Source organism: Notechis scutatus, chromosome 2 (genome assembly GCF_049901735.1).
Source record: "Notechis scutatus isolate UNSWTSFEM ecotype Mainland chromosome 2, rNotScu1.2, whole genome shotgun sequence".
NCBI lineage: Eukaryota > Metazoa > Chordata > Lepidosauria > Squamata > Elapidae > Notechis > Notechis scutatus.
The window spans coordinates 59580089-59603010 of record NC_142010.1 but is presented as its reverse complement, the minus strand read 5'-3'; the positions used below and the strand labels follow the sequence as shown (position 1 = coordinate 59603010).

The 22922-nt window shown below is 35.0% G+C and overlaps 1 protein-coding gene across 2 annotated transcripts in view; it reads left to right on the top strand.

Annotated features, from left to right (window-relative positions):
* The window catches only part of ATG7 (autophagy related 7), a 105218-nt gene that overhangs the window by 57890 nt on the left and 24406 nt on the right, over positions 1 to 22922 (top strand). For both annotated transcript variants that reach the window (XM_026680560.2, XM_026680561.2), the window contains exon 17: positions 5864 to 5986. In XM_026680560.2, the coding sequence (XP_026536345.2) occupies positions 5864 to 5986 (123 nt within the window). The remainder of the gene's footprint in view (positions 1 to 5863; positions 5987 to 22922) is intronic.

Sequence of the window (22922 nt, the reverse complement as noted above, 5' to 3'; positions counted from 1 at the left end):
TCCTATTTGTTATGGTTGAATAATTCTTCTGCCTTGATTGGCTGTAATTCTGGTTCTCATACTTTGGCTTATCCATTCTATGCTGAATGGAGAGGAAAATATAAGGGAATGATGTCTTTGCCATGATTATGATGAAAACAATAAACAATGCATTGGGTCCCAAGCCTGGAAAGGTTGAGTAAAAGCAAAATTCTTGCCTAAGGGCTGTATTTTCTTAATGTATCCACCGTGGATGGCATGAATGTCTTTTTTCCATAGGAATAATGAATTGAATGCCCATGCCAGGAAATAGAGCCAGCATATGGCTCTCTCGGGAACACAGCAGGCCAGAATGACACAAATGAATGATATTTGAAACATATAAAGTGTTTTGCATTCCAAAAGTGGAAATGAGATGGAGAGAAGTGTCAATTACTTGGCAAATTAGCTTTCAGAACATGCCATACAGTAGGCAGCTGTTTTTGGTTGACATCAATCACAGCACGGAAGTAATCTGCCTTACCTCTCAGCCAGGAATTGATATTTTAGAGCATTCTTGTAAGGCATCAGGAATCAGCAAAATACTTTCACTATTGCTGCAGATTCTCTTATACATATCAAAAATTCCAGCTTTCTTAGAAATGGATTAATAACAAGAAGTTTTCATAGCTGCATCATCCAAGAGCATTTTCTTCTATTCATCAGTTGTTTTTATTTAAAATAGTAATTACAGGAAAAAGAGAGAGTTCCAAATCCACATGCTAGAGAAGTACAACCAAAAATGATGCAATTGCTTGCTTTTGGTCTGTAAGTACCAGAGTATTTCAGCACAAACCCATCCTCTTTTCCTTTCTTTTTCCTATTTGTTCCTGGCCCATAAGCTTTAATATTTTATTGCTATTATTCTTGATTGTGTGCACATTTGCAGCAATAATAAGTACTTACACAACTTGGGTCTAATAGATATTTGACTAATGGGAATACAGTTAGTGTGATTCTTTAATGAAATGCCAAATAACTATTGTGAAAATAGTTGGAAATCTTTGGTATGTCCAGTTGGACGGGTTCGTACATTGCTCTAATGTGATTTTTTTTTTTAGTATGATTGATAATCTCAAACACTGTCATTTTTATATGGTATCCTTCTGACCAGATTTTCATACATTTGTTGGGGAAAAGGCAATCAAAGTTGTTTTCAGCCATGCTGCTCATGGTTTTTAGCTAAACTGGATTTGCAGCTGTATTGTATGGATACATCTTATAGCTTGTTTGGTAAATTATATTAAAAACAAGCCATGTTTAGACACAGCATGTAAGTGCAGACAATGTGCTATGAACAAACCAGCCCCTCTGTGTCTACTAATTGCTGTAATTATTAGGTAATGCAGCTTGTTTCTAGTTAATACAATTAATCTGTATTTTGTGTAACTGGAATCATCGTTCAGTTACAAACCTGAGTACAAACTACTGATAATTTTATAGGATGCTCTTGAAAATTATAGAAATCTTTATAAAAAATATTTAGTGTTTTATTCATAATTGTACAATGATGACAGTAGGCATATTTTTAACATCAAGAGTCTTTATTATTCACACACACATGCTTACTTGGCCTTGTTTGGAACCTTCTAGGACTTAGGAGCCTCACTATTCAAATATCATGTGACAAAGCACAACTCTCACCAAACTCCTTCAGTTTAATTTTTAGTGGCCATTAATGATTTGCCTGTTGTTTTTTTACATACTTCCTTTAATCTTATCTCAGCTTCCTTCAAAACTCTTTACAGTTCATGAAGATATCTTGTCTTCCATTCATGTCATAGAGGACTGAGTTATGATCCTAAGATTCTATTTCACTTCTGGAGTAGACTTACTTCTCAGATAGGCATAAATGATTGCTTTTTTAAAAAAACCTGGTGAAAACACAGTCATTGTCATGCTCCCACTAACAGGTCCATTGCATTCATTCTACTTATTTTCAAGTCACTCATGGAAGTAAGCTTTTAGAGTGGCAACTTTTGAAGTTGTTATATATTTGTTGTATTCTTCCAAGCCTCCTACTATGTCCTATGTACCAATTTGTCTGGCTGCTCTCCTGTCTCTGAATTTTCCAACTCATAGAGAGTCATCAGATTTCAGCTGCCCCATTGTTGGCACTGAGAAAATTGCTCTAATAACCCTATACTGTCTGATTCCAACTAGGTCAAAAAGAAAAATAGTTCAAAATTGTGTGACATTTATTTTTTTGCCTATTGCCCAACATTGTTTCTATACTTCGTTAAAAATAATTTCTTCTCCATACAATAGCTTTTAGTTTATTTGAATATTCAAACCTTATAAAAGAGACTATATTTTATATCAAATAATGTTGCCCAGATACTTTTATAGATACTGAGATAAATATATATAATTGGAATCATATTCATTTGGAATTTTCTGGAAAATCCATACCTGAAGATTATATTTCTGATGCTTTCCTAGTCTCTGATGTTGTCATCTGCTATTCCTTCAGAAGAGTTTGATTCCTTTAGTCTACTAATGAGTAGGACGGCACATCCACTATGGTCTTGATTTTCAGTAGTCTACTGAAATGTAGCATGATAGGTTAGTGCTATCATTTGCAATCATAATTACAGTGCTTTCAGTCCACCACTGCATCTTATGTGTGAAGCACCATAGCATATGAACAAACTCAAGCGCCTCACCTTTTGAAAGTTATCCAGTGCTTCCCAAGGTAGTCTTAATGCCAGTCTGTCCAGATTATATCAGACAGTTCTGTGGGAGTCTGCTATGTTAACAAGATGGCACAAAATCCATCCCTCTTTTGCACTTTACTTTGTAGATCTCTATTGGCTGTGCCTTCCATTCATCTTCATTCTGACAATTCTTAAAGCTGTAGAGGATGCGCTCAATATTTTAGGCAAATGGTATACCTATTGGAGAGATCTGTAGGATGACTGCCACTCAAATATAAAGGAAATTATTCAGTGAAAAAGTTCAGGATTTCTAAGCATCTATTAGAATCCATGCATTGGTTGCCTTTGATAATAGCAAAGAAGCTGATGGATCCTGAGTTATATTCCCAAAAGGAAAAAGAAAATTTTCCTTGACCCTGAGCATACCTAGTAAAGTTTTTAAAAAGAGAGGTGGGGGAGCTCCAAAGAACAATGATCAACAATGAATTTCCTTTATAAACCAAACAGGCTTATGAACATCTGCCACAGGAAAAATATATTCAGACAAATACAGTCTTTTAATAGTATTTACTCAGCAAAGCAAAATTAAAGTGCCAGGAGGGACACTGAAGTTCATTTGTGAGGGCAGCTGAATATGCAATTGCTACCAGTGAAATTATCTTTTAGGTTCTGTATGCAGGAGTCAACTCATATTTGAAACCTCATTTCTATGAAATGAAATTATTTTAAGAATGGCTAGATTCCAGAGCACCAGGAAGCATCATGGGACAATGGATATTGCAGGAACTCCTGAAAATAATTATTTACGCTCTTAAGGGATTATTACTTCACCACAAAGAGAGAGGTGATCCTGAATTCGAGCTTGACATTATTCCACTGTTCCTTTTCAAAAAAAATTCATTGTGTTTTTATACATCTTCAGAGTTCAAGCCAGATTTCGTGCTGTTGAGTAAGATGCTAAAGAAGATGTTGTTTTCTATTATTCCTGTACTTCTTAACCACCCCAATCTGGCCAATGTATTATGTGTTTTGTATTGTGATTTTTAACAGAATAAATTATACAATGCTTTTGATTGATTGGTAACTGGAGAAGCCAAGACAATGATTATGATTCAAGTTTGAAAATGTACTTCAACATGCCATAGAAATTGTTGCTAGAAATTGCTGTGCATCTGTCTGGGTTGTTACCTACATTTTGCCGTGATCTCTAGTAGGATTATTTTTTCTATGTAACATATACCAAAATAAAATCAAGAAAGGAATAGACAGGTTACACTTTTAAAATCAAGTTTTGGCGACAAAGGGTGTTTACTGGATGGCATCATTATGTCATTAAGTAAGTAGGATTTTCAGATTTGCTTTTGAAGGATTATTTTATTGGGGTGGCTGAAGTTTGAAAGTTTTCCATGCCTCCTTTTTGGTATTAAAAAAGGGTAGGCAAAATCTCACTTCCCTTTTATTTATATTTGTCATTTGTATCTATCCTTCAGCCTATAAGGCACTCAGTTTGACAGTGATTGTGGGCTGCAGGTTGGCCAGCCCATTCTTGCTAAACATTCCTCAAAGAGTTTTCAATTTAAAGCAGTCATAAATTACAAGACTCATAAACTGGTTAGAGTAGTCCAAGGTGAGACTACCAGCAAATACTTTTATCAAATAAATAAATAATATACAAATATCAGAGCCATTTGGATCTTTGATCTTTGAAAATGAAAGTTAACTTTTCCTAACGTCTTTGTTTCTTGGAATGTATGCGCACAATCTTTTTATAAGCACTTTCAAGGCTTTTCTAAAGACAAATGCTTTAATGAAGGCCTGATTTACATTGCCCCTCATAATTCTCGGTTTCTGCCAAAATCAAACTTAAACTATGAGTGTCTGTCTGCAGATAAGAGCAGTCTGTGTTCTATCTTTGGAAGAGCACTTACCCTACTTGCTGGCTCTGCGCTCTCAGGAGAAATGGATGGCTATTGTGATAAAACTACTTTGATTGTATTTTGCTTGTTCTAATAGACTCTAATAGTTTATCTAATCTTTTATCTAATAGACTCTGTACCCATCATGAAAAATCCTTGGTGGAAGGGGTGTTGGGAGGGGGGACAGATTTAATGAGAGCATAGCAAAAGAGCATTAAAAGAGACCAGCCTTATATTAGGCTTATTATATGCTTTTAAGAAATGTCTGTCCATCGTGAAAATTAAGATAAAACAGAGAATAAATATCACAATTTAGTCAGCATTAGCCACTTCCTGATTCATCTTATACTTTTTACATGTTTTTTTCTGTAACTCCAGAAGAAAATGAACATAGCCTGTTGCAGTTGCATATAAGAAAATGTTACAGTACAACCTTACTGTAACATTTTCTTAATTCAATATTTACATTTCATCTCACTCTGCTACAGAATATTTCAGTAGCAATTCATACAGATAAATAACTATTAACTTATTTGTGTTTACTTGGCTTTGTTGTCTCTTTATTCTTACTATGAATACATTTGCTAAGAAGCCTGATACAGAACCTCTAATGCAGAGGTCCCCAAACTTGGCAACAGCATAGCTGGCTGGAGAATTCTGGAAATTGAAGTCCACAAGTCTTAAAGTTGCCAAGTTTGGAGATTCTCTGCTCTAATGTATTACAAAATAGGCAAACGGCATTAGGTTTATCTCTAGAACTTAACTGATGATATGAAAATCTTGGAGTATCTTCTTTGTACTCTCTGCTTTAAAAAATCTCCCATTCCTTGATGTGAATATGCTGGAAGGTTTCGCTCTCTGGGTTTGTTTTTTTTTAATTGAATGGTTTCTGTTAAAGGGAAAATTCCTCATAATTCATGATTTTAGCAATGCCAGACCTAAAGAAACGGGCAAGCAAAGATTGTTATTGTCCAAACTGCTAGTTATCTTGAAATGAATAACCACCAAAATATGACTGAATGTTAATGTAGTGAATGTGAATGTGTTTCATTTAAGCTAAAGTGAAAAATCTTGGGATTCATAACACTGTTTATTTAAATGGTATAAAAAAGAACTTCCGTGATTCTGTTAGCAGAAACACAAATGTTTATGTGTTGTAAATAAGCTGCAATTTCTTACTTTGTAAATTTATATTAAGAGTCATATTCAAAAACTCTGACCCTTGTACAATTACAAATAAATAATATTGTCCCTTGTGCTTTCTTTTGGCAGGTCCTTGACCAGTATGAAAGAGAAGGCTTTAATTTCCTAGCAAAGGTTTTTAATTCTTCCCATTCATTCTTAGAAGATCTTACAGGTCTGACTTTGTTGCATCAGGAGACCCAAGCTGCTGAGGTAAGGTCCAAAAACAAAAGAAAATAAGAGTAAGATTTATTGCTGTTCAGCTTCATTAATTAGTAACAACTTAGAGTGGTTTTTTTAGTGATTAATATTTTCACATAATTTGCATGAAACCGATTCATGCAGCAGTTGTTAGAACTCATTTTTCCTTAAAACTCCATCAGATTATTAAACTATATATCCACAGCCCACAGTGGATTCAGTTCACTATTATTTTAAGGCTAAATAACAAACAGTTTCTATTTAATTCTACATATGTGGAGTCATCTATCTATGAGGTCACTAGGAGTTGAAAACAACTTGAATGGCAAATATTCAATAGGTCAGTCAATATGGGAGTGAATATGAGGTACATCTGAAGGAAAAATTTGCTGGTGATTTTTCTGGTGCCATTACTATGGTAAAATGTGGCATTTTAATTATTAACTACTATCAAAATAATTGTTATAGGATAAAACAGCATTAAATTTCTGTTTTCAGTTTTGCAAATGCTAGTTTATTTTAGGAAATGACAATATATTACCTCTCCTATTTAAATGTATTAGCCACCAAACTCCAATAAGCTCTGTATATTACAACTTTGTAACTCCATAAATGGAACTATATTGTGTCTTCATAACTTACCTTTTGTCCTTTCATCTGTTTGGAGTGTTTGAGCTATTTGGAGTGTTTGGAATATTAATATGGAATATGGAATATTAATATGGAATATTAAATGATTAACAGATTGGCCCTAGTTGGCACTGTGCTCTTTCTTCGTCTTTGTTATTGGTCCTGTTTTGGTATTAGCCACCGAGTCTCAATTTGTGAAGTGGGCACCCATATAAATCAAGTAAATTAATAACAAAGTATATCTCCAGACCATCACTTTTCAGTTCTTGTGTGAATGCTGTTCTTCTACTAGTAAACTACCTGGTGCTTCTCAGAGTAATTGTTTTTTGAGGACTTGCAGGATTCAAAACTCCTAACAGCTGGCTAAAGTTATCAAGTCCTAATTTCAGCTCTGAATAGCTTTTAGGTCTCTTATAGTTTATTATTAGAGCCTGAATGTGGCCTTGGTATAGACCAAAATAAACTATACTTTCTCTTTTTCTGATCTGTTTTGGTAAAGTTATTTTCACTGAGGTTTCACATTTCTGTTACAGGAAATTGGTTTGGAGTAAAGAGTAGAGAGCCATTATTAGAGTGCATTTTTCGACCTCAAAACATGGGTAGTTGCTGCTTTTTTTCCACAGCCTTATGACTCATGAACGCCTGGCTGTTTAGTTTTAAAATCTGTCCTGTAAGAAGCATTGCCTTCTCTGAAAGAGTGTCTGTCTTTTTATTCATCTAGATGTGAGGGAGAGTCTGAAGTCAATTCCATTTATAACTAGTAGTACAACATTATGGTTAGCTTGAATGGTTAAAATCATTAGTTATTACTTAATAGTTGTATCCCGTATGTCTCCCTTCCTTCCTTCCTTCCTTCCTTCCTTCCTTCCTTCCTTCCTTCCTTCTCCCTCCCTTCCTCCCTCCCTTCATTATTTCATAGTTATATATGTCAGGATTTGCACTAAGTGTTAGTAAATATTGTAACACTCTAGTTAACAGCTGAGATGGACTGGAATCACTTAACTAAATGAAATTCACCAAATATGAATTACACAGTCTAAACCAGGGGGTGTCCAACCTTGGCAACTTTAAGACTTGTGGACTTCAACTCCCAGAATTCCTCAGCCAGCTTTGCTGACTGAGGAATTCTGGGAGTTGAAGTCCACAAGTCTTAAAGTTGCCAAGGTTGGACACCCCTGGTCTAAACTTTGAAGTACAATATTGTAAAAGGGAATAATTGTATATGTGGTACCTATTAGTGTTATTGTCAAGCAATCCAAATTCTATGTCTTCCTGCTATTGCACCTGAAGTGCCACTAGTCATTGATACCCTAATCAACAATTGCTTCCATGTTTTTGCATTTGGGTGGGGGGGTAGGATTATACTGTATTCCTTTCCCGTTCCTTGTTTTCAATATTACTCTCTCTTGGGGTAGCTACATCAATAACCCAAACATGTTCTTTTCAGGGACAGTAATGCCTGGTGTATTATGTTCCCAGTATTGATCAGTCTAAATTTTAAAATCCTATACAAATTTTGTTCTATCATTTTCAGTGACTGTGATTTCATGTTTCCAATAATTCATACTGTTTTTAAATAATACTTTTACATAAATATCAGAGTAATATCTTCCCAACATCCTCATGTATTATTATCCTTGGGAACTGTTCTATTTGTCTCTCCCCCCGGTCTCCGTCCACTGTATTTTGCTATATATAGTTTGGAAGAGGCTTACAGTAGTTGGGACTAGTGTTAAAATTTTAATTTGACTTTCCTAGATTGCCAGTATCCCTTCACCCACTTTTAGCATCTATTGCTTCTCAAGTGACACTTTTTAACTTGGATTATATATTTAGAACTGCAGCTCTTTTTCATATTGTAACAAAGGCAAATGTTAGTAAAAGTAACATATTTCCTGGGACAGCTGAACTGTCAGAGAAGGTAAACAAAGAAAAAAGATGAAACTTTGAATTGTATTGTTGGGGAAAACATAAAATTCCTCGGATCAGAAAAACGAATAACTGAGTACTAGATGAAATAAAATCAGGCTGCTCTCTGGAAATACTAATAATGAAGTTAAAGCTTAAATATTTTGGACACATAACAAGATGGCAACTGTCCTGATGAAAAAGGAGAGGAACTTGATTCATGGAAAAAATAAGACAATTGAAAAAGAGATTGACAGAAGTCAAGGTGGCTAGATGCTGTTCATGATACAAGCACAGCCTAACTCAAAGAAGCAATTATTGTGCTGATAGACAGTCATGGTGAAATTATACTATTCAGTCGCTGAAGAATAAGAAGTGCATAAATTTTAGTTCAGTAAAAATTAGTTTAGTAAGAATAGAGATTTGGCAAAACCTATCAATAAGATTTGTGACAAAACTATTATGGAATTCTATGGTCAAAAGTCCTCAATTTTCTACTTTGAGGCAGATTCTTCTGTAAGGGTCCCATGAATATTACATCAGAAAACATCTGATTTAGCATGCAAGGGCAGAAAATGGCTGCTGGATGAATATAAATACAGTATTTACTATTACAGTTAAAACATATGTTTCACAGAAGATTTCAAAGGCATGTATATTACTACAAACCTGTCTTTTTTTAATAATCTGTAAGATATTAGAGAAGATTGGCTATAGGCAAGTTAACAGTTTTGAGGGAACCAACAATTCACCAGTGAGTTAAAACCAGAGTCAGAAACCAGTTTATTTTTCACTCATAAAGTTCAGGCTCAAGTCAGAGTATCACAGTACATATTCCTATCTGCTCTTGGAACTCGGAACCAACGCCAAGCTTTGGGAGACCTGAAACCCACCTTGGTAGGAAAAGACTAGATAGGATCCATTTTGCTCAGGTGAATTTGCCACTGCTCCTTTTCTCTGTCCCTTGTTCTCTGTTCGCTCCCTCTGTTTACAGGTAAACAGTTCTTAGCTTTGGTCTACATATTAACTTGGTTTGTAAGTGATAATTATAATCAGATAATTTATCTGCAGGCAACATCAATAAAACTTTATAGTTGCTGGTATTCTTTTAGCACTAAGATCATTTTAACAAGACCATCTTTTAGGTTCATATAAGCAACTTTTTAAAATAAATCTAATTTGAATCAATTGCAAAAGCATTTCCTTAAAATATATTTTCCATGTTGGTTGTTGTTCTTTATAGCAGGTTCCATTGCAGTAAATTATAAATAGCTTGTTGGAGACGCTTTCTGTTAATAACTGAAAAGAGCAAGAACTGCAACAAGTAAGAATTACAACATTTTTGCTGTAATTAAATACATAAATTATAGAACAGTTTATCTACAAACAAATAAATAACTCTATCGTATATAAGCCCCTGTACGTCTTTAGAACTGGAAGAGAAAATCATAGTTTCATTTGTACAAATTACTTCCAGATGTAGATTTCATAAATGTATAACATCATTTCTATGAATTATTCAAAGTAAGTCTGCATCATGTAAACTGTTCTTTAATATTCTATATGCATATCATTCAGTGTTTAAAGTTGTTTTCTATTCATACAAGATTAATTATGACACTTAAAAGAGTATTTTAATTATTCACATCACACTGTGAAGTAAGTATGTAGTAGGTAGGTATTCCCATTATGTATGTACATAACCAACAGTACTTTTCTGGGACTTCATGATATGATGCTATTATGATTTGGTTGTCCTCTGCGTTATATTTCCCTCCTATGCACAAGACAGGAGGAAAGTAAGATATTTGGGAAACCACTTTCCCTGGTCTTTCCTCTCGCTGTTCTTCATAGAAAAGGCTAACAAAGTTGTTATTCTTCACAATCATGACTTTATTGTGAGAGTATCCATACTATAAACAGAAACAGTTTACTCTACTGTTTATAGTATTTATGGATACTATAAACAGAAACAGAGTTTGTGGATGAGTCTTTGAAATAAATACTCATATACTAAAATAGATAGATAGATAGATAGATAGATAGATAGATAGATAGATAGATAGATAATAGATAGATAGATAGATAGATAGATAGATAGATAGATAGATAGATAGATAGATGATAGCGACCCATCGCAACCCATGGACAACATTCATCCAGGTTTTCCTGTCCTTTACCATCCCCCAGAATCCATTTAAAATAGATAGATAGATAGATAGATAGATAGATAGATAGATAGATAGACAGACAGACAGACACCATGTTCTGTAATAGGCCATTCATAGCATACAGTTGTAAGCTCTATTACTAGTTATTTAATATTGTTTTGATACAATATTTGCATTTCTCACTGATATAATTGTGTTTAAATGTGAGACAAAAATTTCTACTGAATCAGTGTTCAGGATAATGAAAGTAGCAAATCATTGCACAAAGTACATTAATGATGAACAAATTCCCCAAGAGGCGGACTGGAGAAGTTTCAGATTACACAAGAAGAATGTGGCTGGTTAGTTTTAACAATGTATCACAGATCATCATCAGATGTAAAAGTTCCCTGCAAGTGGTAGCCACTGCAGTGGGAGAAGTAAGGAAGCTGGGAGTATTATGAAAATGACAATCTCTTGAGTGATAAGTAGCTTGGACCTACAGATAAACTGGTAAGAATGACCATAAAAGTAGCATAAATATCTTCAATTTAGCTTCATCATGGAAAAATAAGTCCTGTCCTATGAACTACTTTCAGTAATTTGATGTTTCAGATGACAATACCTTTATTCTTGTTCTTCAAATTATTGGCTTGGTAGAAATTAGTCTGTTCTTTCTGTGTGGAACCTTAAGGGACAGCCTGTTTAGTTTGTGGTCAGTACAGCTAAGTTGAGCAATCCTTTTGGACAACTGAAATGAAACAAGACTGTAGAAACTATGATTATAAAATTAAAAGATGGAGAACAAGCCAACCACCAGACCATGGCAAATGTTTGGAAGCCAAATGTAACAAAGCCAGCTAACAATGCAAAGCATAAGTTGTTTGAAAAGTGAAATGAGTACTATTCAATAAGACATTTATAAATGGAACTTGTTTTAAAAGACAGAGAAAGAGAAACTAGATAAGTATAGAAACAAAGCTTTCCTGCATGGAGTTATTCCACCTTTTCTGGTTATAATAATAAATACAGCTTGCTTAATTTTTTCAATATCTACATAAATCTGGCAACATTTTTTCAGTCTCATTGTGACTTTTTCGGCAGTAACAAAATTAAGAATCCTGGCAACTGTCTATCTTAAACTTTTATCAGATAACATGTTGAATTAGGAATATTCAATATGCAAATCAAATGTTATGGAATCATGGAGTTTCAAAAAATGATTTAGACCAGAAAATCCAACAGGAATCTAAACTAAATCATTTCTGGGAGATGGCTATCCAACCTCCCATAGAATACATCCTACATAAAGGAGCCTACATATTTTATTCTATTTTGTTCTATAGCATACAGGTTATTTACATACAGCTTCTTTCATCTATTGTTAGAGCTGTTTTCTAAAGGGTTAAGTATGGAGTTTAACTATTTAACATCACTTATTAAGACTATTAATAGGACAGATAGGAGATATTTACAAGATCAAATCATAGGTATTTGTCAACATAGCAGTCAGAAACAATGCCTGTGCTATATATGTAATTCACAACAATTTTCCTATGATTAAAGATCAGGATATTATCTACTGTGTTATTCCTGAGTAAGGAAATCACCAGTGGAACTCTTCCAGAAAAAAGAAACTGCTGCTGCAACTCCTACATTTGTAAATTCATACTTGCCATTGACTGCATTTAGAAAGCCATTTTCATGTGGCAATTTAAGTCATACTGAAGTAAATAATGGCAACTGGAAAGCAAGAGTATTTTGGATCAAAAAGACTCCTGCCAACAAATAATATCTTAGGTTCACTTTAGGTTCTTGTTGATTTAGTTAACAGTCTAAATCAAAGGGGTCTTGGAAAAGAAGGGAAGTGTCAAATGATAGGAGAAGAACAAATATGACCCTCCTTTTCAAGTAAAAGGGAGTGGGGGCGAGTGGATCCCAGTAATTGCCAACCAGGGAGCAGGTAACATGCAACCGTTAGTGCTATGATGGCTAAAAGTTATGTGGTTTTGTCAATAATAGTTCAGATATATGCTGTCTTCTTTGACAAATACACTGGAAGACATGGAGAATGTGTTTATAATCTACCTCAGTTTCATCAAAGGTTTTGACATATTCTATTTGACATTCTTACCATGTTAAAATGTAATTTGAATGGCATTAAAATAAAGTGGATCCACAACTGACTGGTTAACAACACTCATAGGATCAATATCAAGATGGAGAGCAGTAACCAGTGGGGTCCTGCTGAGATCTGACTTGGTATTATTCAACATTTTATTAATAGTCTGATAATGGAACTGATGGGTTGCTTATCAAACTTGCAAAATGAATATCTATGAGCCAGAGCTAACAAAACTTGCTCCCCTTTGATCTTCAGCCAATTTAATAACTACGGACTGAGGATGGCTTCCTATTTTTACACTCTAACCATTCCCAAGTATAGAAGAGCTTTCTCCCTAGCTCGCTTTAATGTCTTGCCGTCAGCAATACTGGATGGGCGATTTAAGAGGCTCCCGATTAAATAGCGGCTATGCCCCTGTGACAGAGCTGAGGTTGAAACTGTGGAGCATGTCCTTTTATATTGCCCTATGTTTAACGCAGGCAGATCTAAGTTACTGTCTCTCCTTGAAACAGACCCTTCTAGACCCAATGTTAATAATTTGTTCTTATAGGATGGCTCCTCATACATCACTTCTCAGGTTTCCAAATTTTTTTAAAGAGCTGTAACCATCAGAGGAGAATGCTGTAATTCCCCTTAGTCAAGTTTTTGGTGACCAATTGTTCATGATTAATTTTCCATGTTCTTCTTTTGTTGTACTTGTGTTTTGGTCTATGATCGCAAATAAAGTATTATTATTATTAACTTGCAAAATGTACAAAACTAGGATGACAGAATGAAATTGAATCTAGGTAAATTAGAAATCTGGGGTGAGGGAAAATATCTGCAATGAGAACAATGTTTATTACATTAAGGGGGAAAAATACAGGCCAGGCCATCATGGCTTGGAAGCAATACATATTTGAAGGACATGGTAACAACAATATGAATATAAGACAGTAGTGTGAGAAGTTGCTAGGATGCCTAATGCAGTTAGGAAAAGGACTGTATCAATAATATGTGAAGTGTCTTATTCTCTCTGCACCAGTTAAACCACATTTGAATTACTGTTTATGATTGTGGGAATCACATTTCCTGAAAATCATTGACAAATTGAAACAAGTTCAGTGGAAACAAGATCAGAGGTGACAAAGATGCAAGATATGGAGAAAAACTCTTAAGGAGACATATGGTATCAGGTACACAAAAGCTGCAGGCACTATTTTCTATTGCCATAGAAATTAGCTTCAGAAACAATCGGTATAGATTGAAGTTATCTAGGTTTCAAATATAAAGAAAATTTTCCTGATAGCTGTGCAATAGTGCAATACTCAATTTATGGTGATTGTGGGTTCTGCATCTCTAGGGTTTTTTAAGTGGATGGTGGACAACTACCTTTTGAGGATTGTTTGATTTTCTTGCACATTGCAATAGGTTGGAATAATCATCTTGTAGTCCCTTCTAATGTAGATCCACAATGCTATCATTCTGTCTACTTCGATATTCAAAAGATAATGGCCAAGCAGATGCTACAAGGAAGCTCACAAAGGAGCATGAATTCAGTGCTCACTCCCATTGCTTTTCAATGCTTTGTCTCTAGGCCAATACGCCTAGAGACAACTTGTCTCCAGGAGCCATAGATAGTCCTATCCTGTACTAATATCCTTTCAAAATCAATTTGGTGTGGTAGTAAATTATATCATTTAACTGAAAATGTACTTTTGACAGAGTTTTGCAATTTCACTAGTCTCCTACTATATAGTTTTTCCCTTTCCAGGAGCAGTTGTCTCCAGATACCCACCCACCCACAAACACACACAATCCTGTCCTGCGATCAGACCTTTTGGAAAAAACAGGTTACATTACATGGAAGGGAAAAATATTATCTGTCTTCAGCTTCTGGTTGATGAGAAAAACTTTTCTGGCTGGAGGAGAAATGTAAGAGTCAGATGGAAAACCCCAGAAAACTATTTTTAGTTTTTAAGGTGGAGGTTCCCATACATACATTACAAGATATCTCTCTCTCCCAATTCAAGGGAGTGTAATAAACTGAAAACTTTTTTTTAGATAAACTAAATGTTCACCAGTGTTGAAAAATATAATCAGGACACTAAACCCTCTCTATGCTATCACTGGCCAAGAAGTTCTATTCTTGAAAATGCTAACTTTTATCTTTCCCTCCCACTCACTGTTTAAAAAGCAGTTTGGGGATTAGTATGATTTTGCTGATACATGCAAAAATGTTTCTGTGTTTCTTCATATATTAAATACCTGACAGTTTTTGTTTTCAAAATAAGTCAATAATGTCCTAATATTAAGTAATGCTTTCAACCTTAAATTATGTACTCAAACATTGCAATATTTGTTTACATAAAGTAAGATAGATTTAACAAAGATTCTCAAGGCTTAAATAGAAGGTTAAATAGAATAATATATTACATGGAAACCATGTTTCTTTCTGCTAAAAAATATAGCCACTCCTCATTTAGCAACAGCTTGGAAATACAGTGATTAAAAAAGTTCATTTTTTCAAAGCTGTCTGAGAAGTTTATCTGAAACAACAGCAAGAACCAGCTGCATCTATCTGTCTCTTTCCCTTTCTCTCCCTCTCCCAGGGTCCCTCTCCCCACTCCCTACTTGCCTCCCCCCTTCTCCTTCTCCAACCATTTTGTTTAGTGACCATTTTACATCTGATTTAAGGAACTGATTGCGGTTGCTTAAGAAGAAGTGTTAGATTTTTGTTAATTAATTACAGTTTAGTTTATTTCTGGTTGGCTAAATAAGAATAGTAGGATGATTTTAATATGCTTTATTATAGTTTTTATCTTATGGAAATTACTGTTTCTGATGTGTAATTCTTTTATGGAAATTGCTGTTTCTGATGTGTAATTCTCAAAGTCTTGTTAATTATAGTTTTAGGGTTTGGCTTTTATTTAGTATTTTGAGATGAATAACAGGTTACTAACAGTATATCACTTTATAAAAATTCTCTTTAAGACTAGAACATAAGTCTTTGGTTGGTCTTCCAACCAAATATTTTCCTATTGATCCATTTATATATTGTAACCAAATTTTTTTGTCCATATCACCATATATTATTTCGCTTGTCCTTCTGTCTCATATTTCTATTCTTCTTCTTCCATGAGATTATATAACTGGGGTATGACCAGCTAGTTTATATATTAAGGAGGGAAAGCAAGTATTATTTTGATACTTTGTCATTTGAAGATTCCAATGAATCTTAAAGGGTATGATTTTTGTATATTTTACAAATATTATTTTTTAAAAAAATAAAGTCTATTGAACTAAGCACCAGATTACCAAAAAAGTAAATGCAAATTAATTTCTACCATATTTAGTATTTTGAGATGAATAACAGGTTACTAACATATGAAGATGAATAACAGGTTACTAACATATGAAGAGCAGGTACCTGCTCTTCATATGTTACATAAAAAAATGCAAAGTACTGTTTTCCAATTTAATCCAACCTATGATTTGAGCTTGTAGTCAGTTTGGGCATAACTTTTGTTAAACTGGCTAGATTGCAGGGCTGGTGTAGAAATAATAATCCTGAATAAAAGCATCCGCTTGACTTTATCCCGATTGGAGGGGGTGAAGATACATACTGTACATACATACATTCATCTATATTTATTATTATTTATTATAGTTAGGGGGTACCAAAATATAACAACTAAACTATTTGCCTCTTCGTACCCCTCTACTACAAGAGCTGGAAACAATGATAATTTTATTTCTGCTTTTATGTCTTTTTTATTGGGACTGATTGTCAGAGCATGCTAAAAAAGAACCCTATTCGATATTATGTGAAACAAGATACTTTCCCTTTGTTTCAGCTTGCCTTGTTTTGGCTTCTCTCCAGAGGGGAATATAATTAAAGTGTAATAATAGGACAGACTAGAAGAACGAAAAAGTATTTTTTTAATAGCGATGTTACACTTTCAGGCACAAAACTATATATTTAAAACATCTATTGCTTCTGCTCTGTTGTCTTTGACAACTCATGCAAGGATTTGGGTTACATAGAGCTATATTCAAATTTTCCACATCACTGACATCTTTGGCATGATCTGTGAGAATACGCTTCACTCTGGATTTCATCCTCACTAATCCCAGTTTTTCTTCATCTTCCACAGTGGTAGCACATTTGCTTTTCTGAAGAGTTTTCCTTTTCTTTTAAGACTTGCTCAAATATATTTATTATTTATTAATCAAGTTTGTATAAATGGAAAATTATTGCTTCAGTTCATACTATTTTGTTCCTTTCAGTGGAACAGCTTCAGTTGCTTTATTCAGTGTAATCTTAAAATCCATCCAAAATAAAATAACGTATGAACTCTAATTACTTATGGTTCTTAGAAATCTGCATGTGTTTGATTCTGGAAATTCTCATTCCAAATAAAGCCAGTGTGGCTCTGTTTCCTTGAGAAACAAAAGTGTCCACCAAATTCTTCCCTTACTATTTATATATCTTGCATCATATTAGAGTAGCAAGGGTTAATCCAATTGACATGGGTACAGTGCTAACCCTGTGGAAATTGTAGCTATTTACAAGGAGGTATATCTCTTGGTTAAAAATAAACTATCAAACCAATTTCCCCAGGTTGTGAATATACTTGTGAATTGAGATACGTTGCTATACTTCAGAACAGCAATAATCGGATTTTTTAAATATAATATTTGAGTGGTAGAGTGGAGCAGTATTCATAAATACTAGAGTGGATCTTGGAGGTCAAGTTATACAGAAAACAGATTCGCACTGTACACAGGAAGGACATGTATTTTATTAAAAATCAGGTCCTAAAAGAAAATTTATTCATGATTAAATGATTTTTTTTAAAAAAAAACTTTCCATTATTTGGGGTTATTTTGAAGTAAAGATACCTATTTTGTGGCTATTCAGATGCACTGTGGTACATTACCTCTAACCATTAATATGATGTGAATTGGAGTCTATCAGCACATGTAAGACAATAGCTTTGCCATGTTTAGAGTATAGGACATAATAAATTAAGGGTTGATTTTAAAGGTTTCACTGACTGATAAAAGTAATTTTTTCATAGTATTCAGTACTCAGTTTCATAGTACTGTTTCCAGATAGAGATTCCCCTACTGGTATGCCTGTATTCAATATTGCTGCTGCAAGGTATAAAATATCAGGACACACTAATGACATCAAGGTCTTATCCCATGTTTGTTGTGGTCTGGAGGGGGGAACGCAAATTCAGGCTCCACTCTAGCAAAATTCAAGTTTCTGTGGATGTTGAGGCTATCTGAGCCTGGGATTTCTTTCCATCATTATTTATTATTATTATTATTTATCTCTTTTATTCATTAAACATGAAACTTAGTCAACTGAACATTTAAAAACGTATCTCAAATACCAGTGACAGGTGCTAATGGTTGACATAGGTTGCTGCCAGCATCTGAGGTATCAACCAAGTATCTTCTTAAAATATACAATGTTCCGAGTAGCACAATTTTTTGCAGTTCCACTGGTGTTATTGCAGGAAGCTGCAATTTCTTGATTTGTTTTGTAAAATTCTTGGACATGGTACCAAGTGCTCCAATGACAATGGGTATCACTGTTACATGTTATACCCATTGTCATTGGGGCACTTAGTACCATTGTGGCCTGCCAGTGGCCAGCGGAACTGGCGGCAGACTTGGACAGTGAGGTGGTTGGGGAGGAACATGGGCCAGTCCTGAAGTTTGGGGCAGGTTCTGATGAGTCCTCTGTGACAGAGGCAGAAATGGGGCCAGGGCCGCCTGACAGTTATCAGCTGCCTTTGGAGTCAGAGATCACTGGGGCAGGAGAACAGCTGGAGTCTTCCCAATGTGCGCATGCGCAGAGCTTCCAGGAGAAGGGAACAGTTAAGGAACAAGGGTCAACTCAGGAGTAAAGGCACAGGGGGATGGTGAATGGCCCCTCCCATAAGGAATAAAGAGGAGCGAAAGGGGAGTGGTGTTTGCAGGAGACAATTAGTTCATTTAATTAGGGTGAAGATTTGTTCCTGATTCCTTGCCAAGTATTTTCTAGTACAGCATTGGGCTTGGAAGCTATCAGCCTGGCAACTCTCCAAGCCTGATAAGGTCTGTGGTTGTAAATCACTGTTGAACGACTGTTTGCCGGGACTTTGCTGGATGTGAATGAGAGGAATTCACATTAAGCTAATAAAAAGGGGTTTTGTCAGGACAAGGAGTCTGCTTCTTGATTTTGTGAAGCCTAGGTTAAAACAGGTACCATGTCCAAGAATTTTACAAAACACATCAAGAAAATGCAGCTTCCTGCAATAACATCAGTGGAACTGCAAAAAACTGCGCTATTCGGAACATTGTATATTTTAAGAAGATACTTGGTTAATACCTGGGACCCTGGCAGCAACCCGTATCAACTTGTTGTTGTTGTTAAATATACTGTGGGTGTTTACTCCAATTCTGTATGAGTTCACATTAACCCCAGCCTTTCCATGAATTAGTGCTATCTGATGGGATCCTGGAAGTGGGATTTCTCTGAAACTTTATCTCCTCAAAACTTTCAAACAGCCCCCATTCAATCCTCTTTTAGACAAGTACTAAAGACTTGATTCTTTCCCCAGGTTTTGAGTCAGAGTGAGTGGGTGGCTCCTTTGAGGATGGATTGTGTTGGAAGATTGTGAGGCTATAGGATTAATCATCAAACAGTTTTCCTACTTCATTTTTATTTTTGTATGGACTTGGGTGGCTTCATAAATATGAGGTATGAATAAATGGGTAAATACTGACTTGTAATTACTTTGGACAGTATCATGCTCTCTCTAGAAAAGGGGACGTGTGATTTGGTGGGTCCTCCTGAATATCTTGGATCCATCTCAAACAGCAGGCAGAAGCCCTGGATATCAAAGCCTTTGCTAAACTTTGGATGGTGCACTTGGACCAGAATTAGCTGCAGTCATGGACTTGGTCACTACCTGATGATCTAGATGGGACTGCCTCCAGAAATAACTTAGAAGTGGCAACTGAAACGAAATAAAAAGTCAGGCAGGATATTGCTAGGTCATTCTGTGTAGTCTTGAACACCACTTGTAACACCAGTTTTAACAGTTGTTGCCAGTAAGCTTCCCAGTAGAGTTCAGAATCCTGGTTTCTGAAGTTTTGCAGCAGAATACTGTGATACATCAGGCAAAGCCTCATCAGAACTGAATCTGTCCATCTGGCTCAGTCATCTGGAGAAGATCTGCTGGGAACAATCCCTCTGAAAAAAGTATGGGGACGGGTAGGTTGGAATAGGTAGCCCCCATTCTTTTGAACGTTGTCCCCCAAGAGGCAAGTACAACTTCTCTTGTTAGTTTTCAGTTGTTGTTTGAGTTTAATAAGTGAGAGTGTGAATGGTAGAACCTATTGTAGGAATTTCAGAAATTTTCAGTTGTTTAGCACAATGGAAAAGTCACCAAATAATGTGCTCATGTATTCTTTTGAATTATGTTAGATGAGGCAATTTCTAGCTTGCAAATTACTGTATATGTCAACAGAAAGACTGTATTATAATCCTTCTATCTTTGTATTTAAGTTGACAATCTTAAATCTTTAGAGATTTAATGATTATTGTATAGTTAAGTAAATGAACCTTTTTGGATACAGTTCTTAACTTTGCCACAGAGCATTACCACTTCCTTTTTTCTTTTGTTAAGTTTCTTCATTTTTGGAAAAGCTACATTGTTCTGATTCCAATTTTGTAAATGGCACACAATTCTGATTTTCCTGCCAACAGTTTATTTCACATGTGGTTAATGCCAGTATTCTCTGCTTACATATGTAAAATGCATTTGGCCCATGGTACATAAGAGAAGGGGATGGGATATAAGAATTTATTTATTTTTAATTCATACATTGCATTTTTTATATTCAACATTGAATTGAAAGGAAAACTATTAATAAGTTTTCTTTGGCAAAACAAATAAGATTTAAAATCTTATTGGTATCTACAAGGTATTGTCTTTAAAGATACATGTATTTGTGGTTATGAAGTATTTTCATATTAAGTTATTAGATTATTCCTGGAGAAGCAAAGTATCATGTGATAATGCATCACAGTCTGTAAAACTGCAGATCCTCGAGAGCCAAAGAAAGGAAGAAATTCAACTGTCACAAAGTCGCTTTCCAAAAATAGAAGTAAATCAGTTCCCTCTAACAAAAGAGGAACAAGTTTCCTCTTAAAAAATCATCTCCTACAACATGAAATTGTCATCTTTTAAAACTTTTATAAATTGTTCAAAACATAGAGCCATATCAAGTCAATATAAAGAGAAAAAGTGAATCACAGTGATGAAATATATAAACGGATTGATAAATGTTCATTTTAAACACTCCATTAAAATCATTCCTTAAAATAGTTGGGAGGAAAAAGAAGGAATTTCCATAGTCTACTTGAAGATTTCTATGTCAGAGTTTCTAAGGACTGCACTGACTTGGTTATTTCACCCTATCACAACATTTAGTTTTGCTCTATCAGTTACTTACAATAGTGACTGATTTATTATGTATTAAGTCAATTTTGACTCTTAGCAATGTATAGGTAGATTTTCTCCATAATCGATTATTAATCTAAACCTTCAGATCTTCCAGTGCTGTATTATAACTGAGAACATCCAGTTAACTACTAATTGTCCTCTTCTCTTTTCTTCCACCTTACCCAGCATCAGAGTTGTCTTTATAGAACTAGGTTTTGGCTTAATATGTACAAAGTAAGTGAGAACTCTGGGTTGCTTTGTTCAATGATCTGTATATTTGTTTTCTTGGGTTTCCATGGTATTCTCAGGAATTTTCTACAAAACCAAAATTCAGTAGATACATTCTTACTTTTTCCAGATTTAATCCTCTTCCTTCAATAAAAATGTTTTTGATGGAAACAAATATGAAATTAAAGGCAGTTATGAAACAAAAGCAATGGTTTACGATATAATTGTTTTGCTTCAGTTTTGGATTAACTATTCCTCCACAATCTCCTTTTTTGTGTATATTTAATTCTGACTGATCACTTGTTGTCTTTAGTGTTCTGATGAACCAATGAAAAGCACTGAACTCTGATACAATCAGAAGGTTTGAGGAGATCACCATATTCTTGAGTACAGATTTCTACTCAGTCTTGGCCTAGGAAAGTGAAGCTGCAGGCATACTGGTATTAAGCATCCCAGGTTAAGTCTCTGTGTGTTTAACTGAACACCTGAAGAAAGCTACAAGAAAAACATCTCCCTTGTTTTTGCACATGTTTAGAATGATCAATACATGGATATTGCCTTAATATATAGAAGCATCATGTCTGCAGAATAGAAATAATAAGAATTATAAAGTTTGTGGGAGATTATCAATATGCCTCACTGCATTCATGTGTATATTTTTATTCTGGACAGTTTTAAAAATATCTATCTGTACTCTGAAATAATGTTCATATACCTTGTTTTCTGTTCAAGCTTTTTATCTTTCTTTTCTAATGAGTTATGTGTAGTGTCAGGTCATACGGAATGAAAATACATGTAGTCCTCACTTAACAAGTGGTCACTTTAACAATTGTTTGAAGTTCTGGTGGGCTTTAAAAAAGCTTCATATGACCCATCCTCAAAGGATTACATAGTCATGTGATTGCATTTTGCAACTGCAACTATGACTGGTTGCAGTATCCTGTGGTTACAAGCGGAAAACAGAAAAAAAAAAACTTGGATATTCTGTATTTACTTTAATAGCCACGTGGTTCTGCTTAAAGACCATGTAATTTGCTTAATGACCATAATTACTCACTTTAAAAACACTGCAAAATGGTCATAAAAATAAGCCTAATCATGTCGTGATCCATTTAACAACCACAATAACTTATGGCCAAAATTCCTGGCTCATGTCATGCCTCCATCGGATCCCAATTTGGAAGAGGCGGAGGAGTTGGAACTGGGACTATCCAATGGGGATGGCATTATCCTCTTGGAACAGAGAGTCCAGGGGCTGAGAATGAGGCATCTAGCAGCGGGGAGGGACAGCCAATTGGAAGGAGAGATGCCTGCAGGAGTGGATCAGTTGCAGAGAACCAGTGGATTTGACAGACTCCAGATGATATCTGATGACAAAAGGCTGCCTCACTAGATCCACAGGTCTGGAGAGTGAAGCA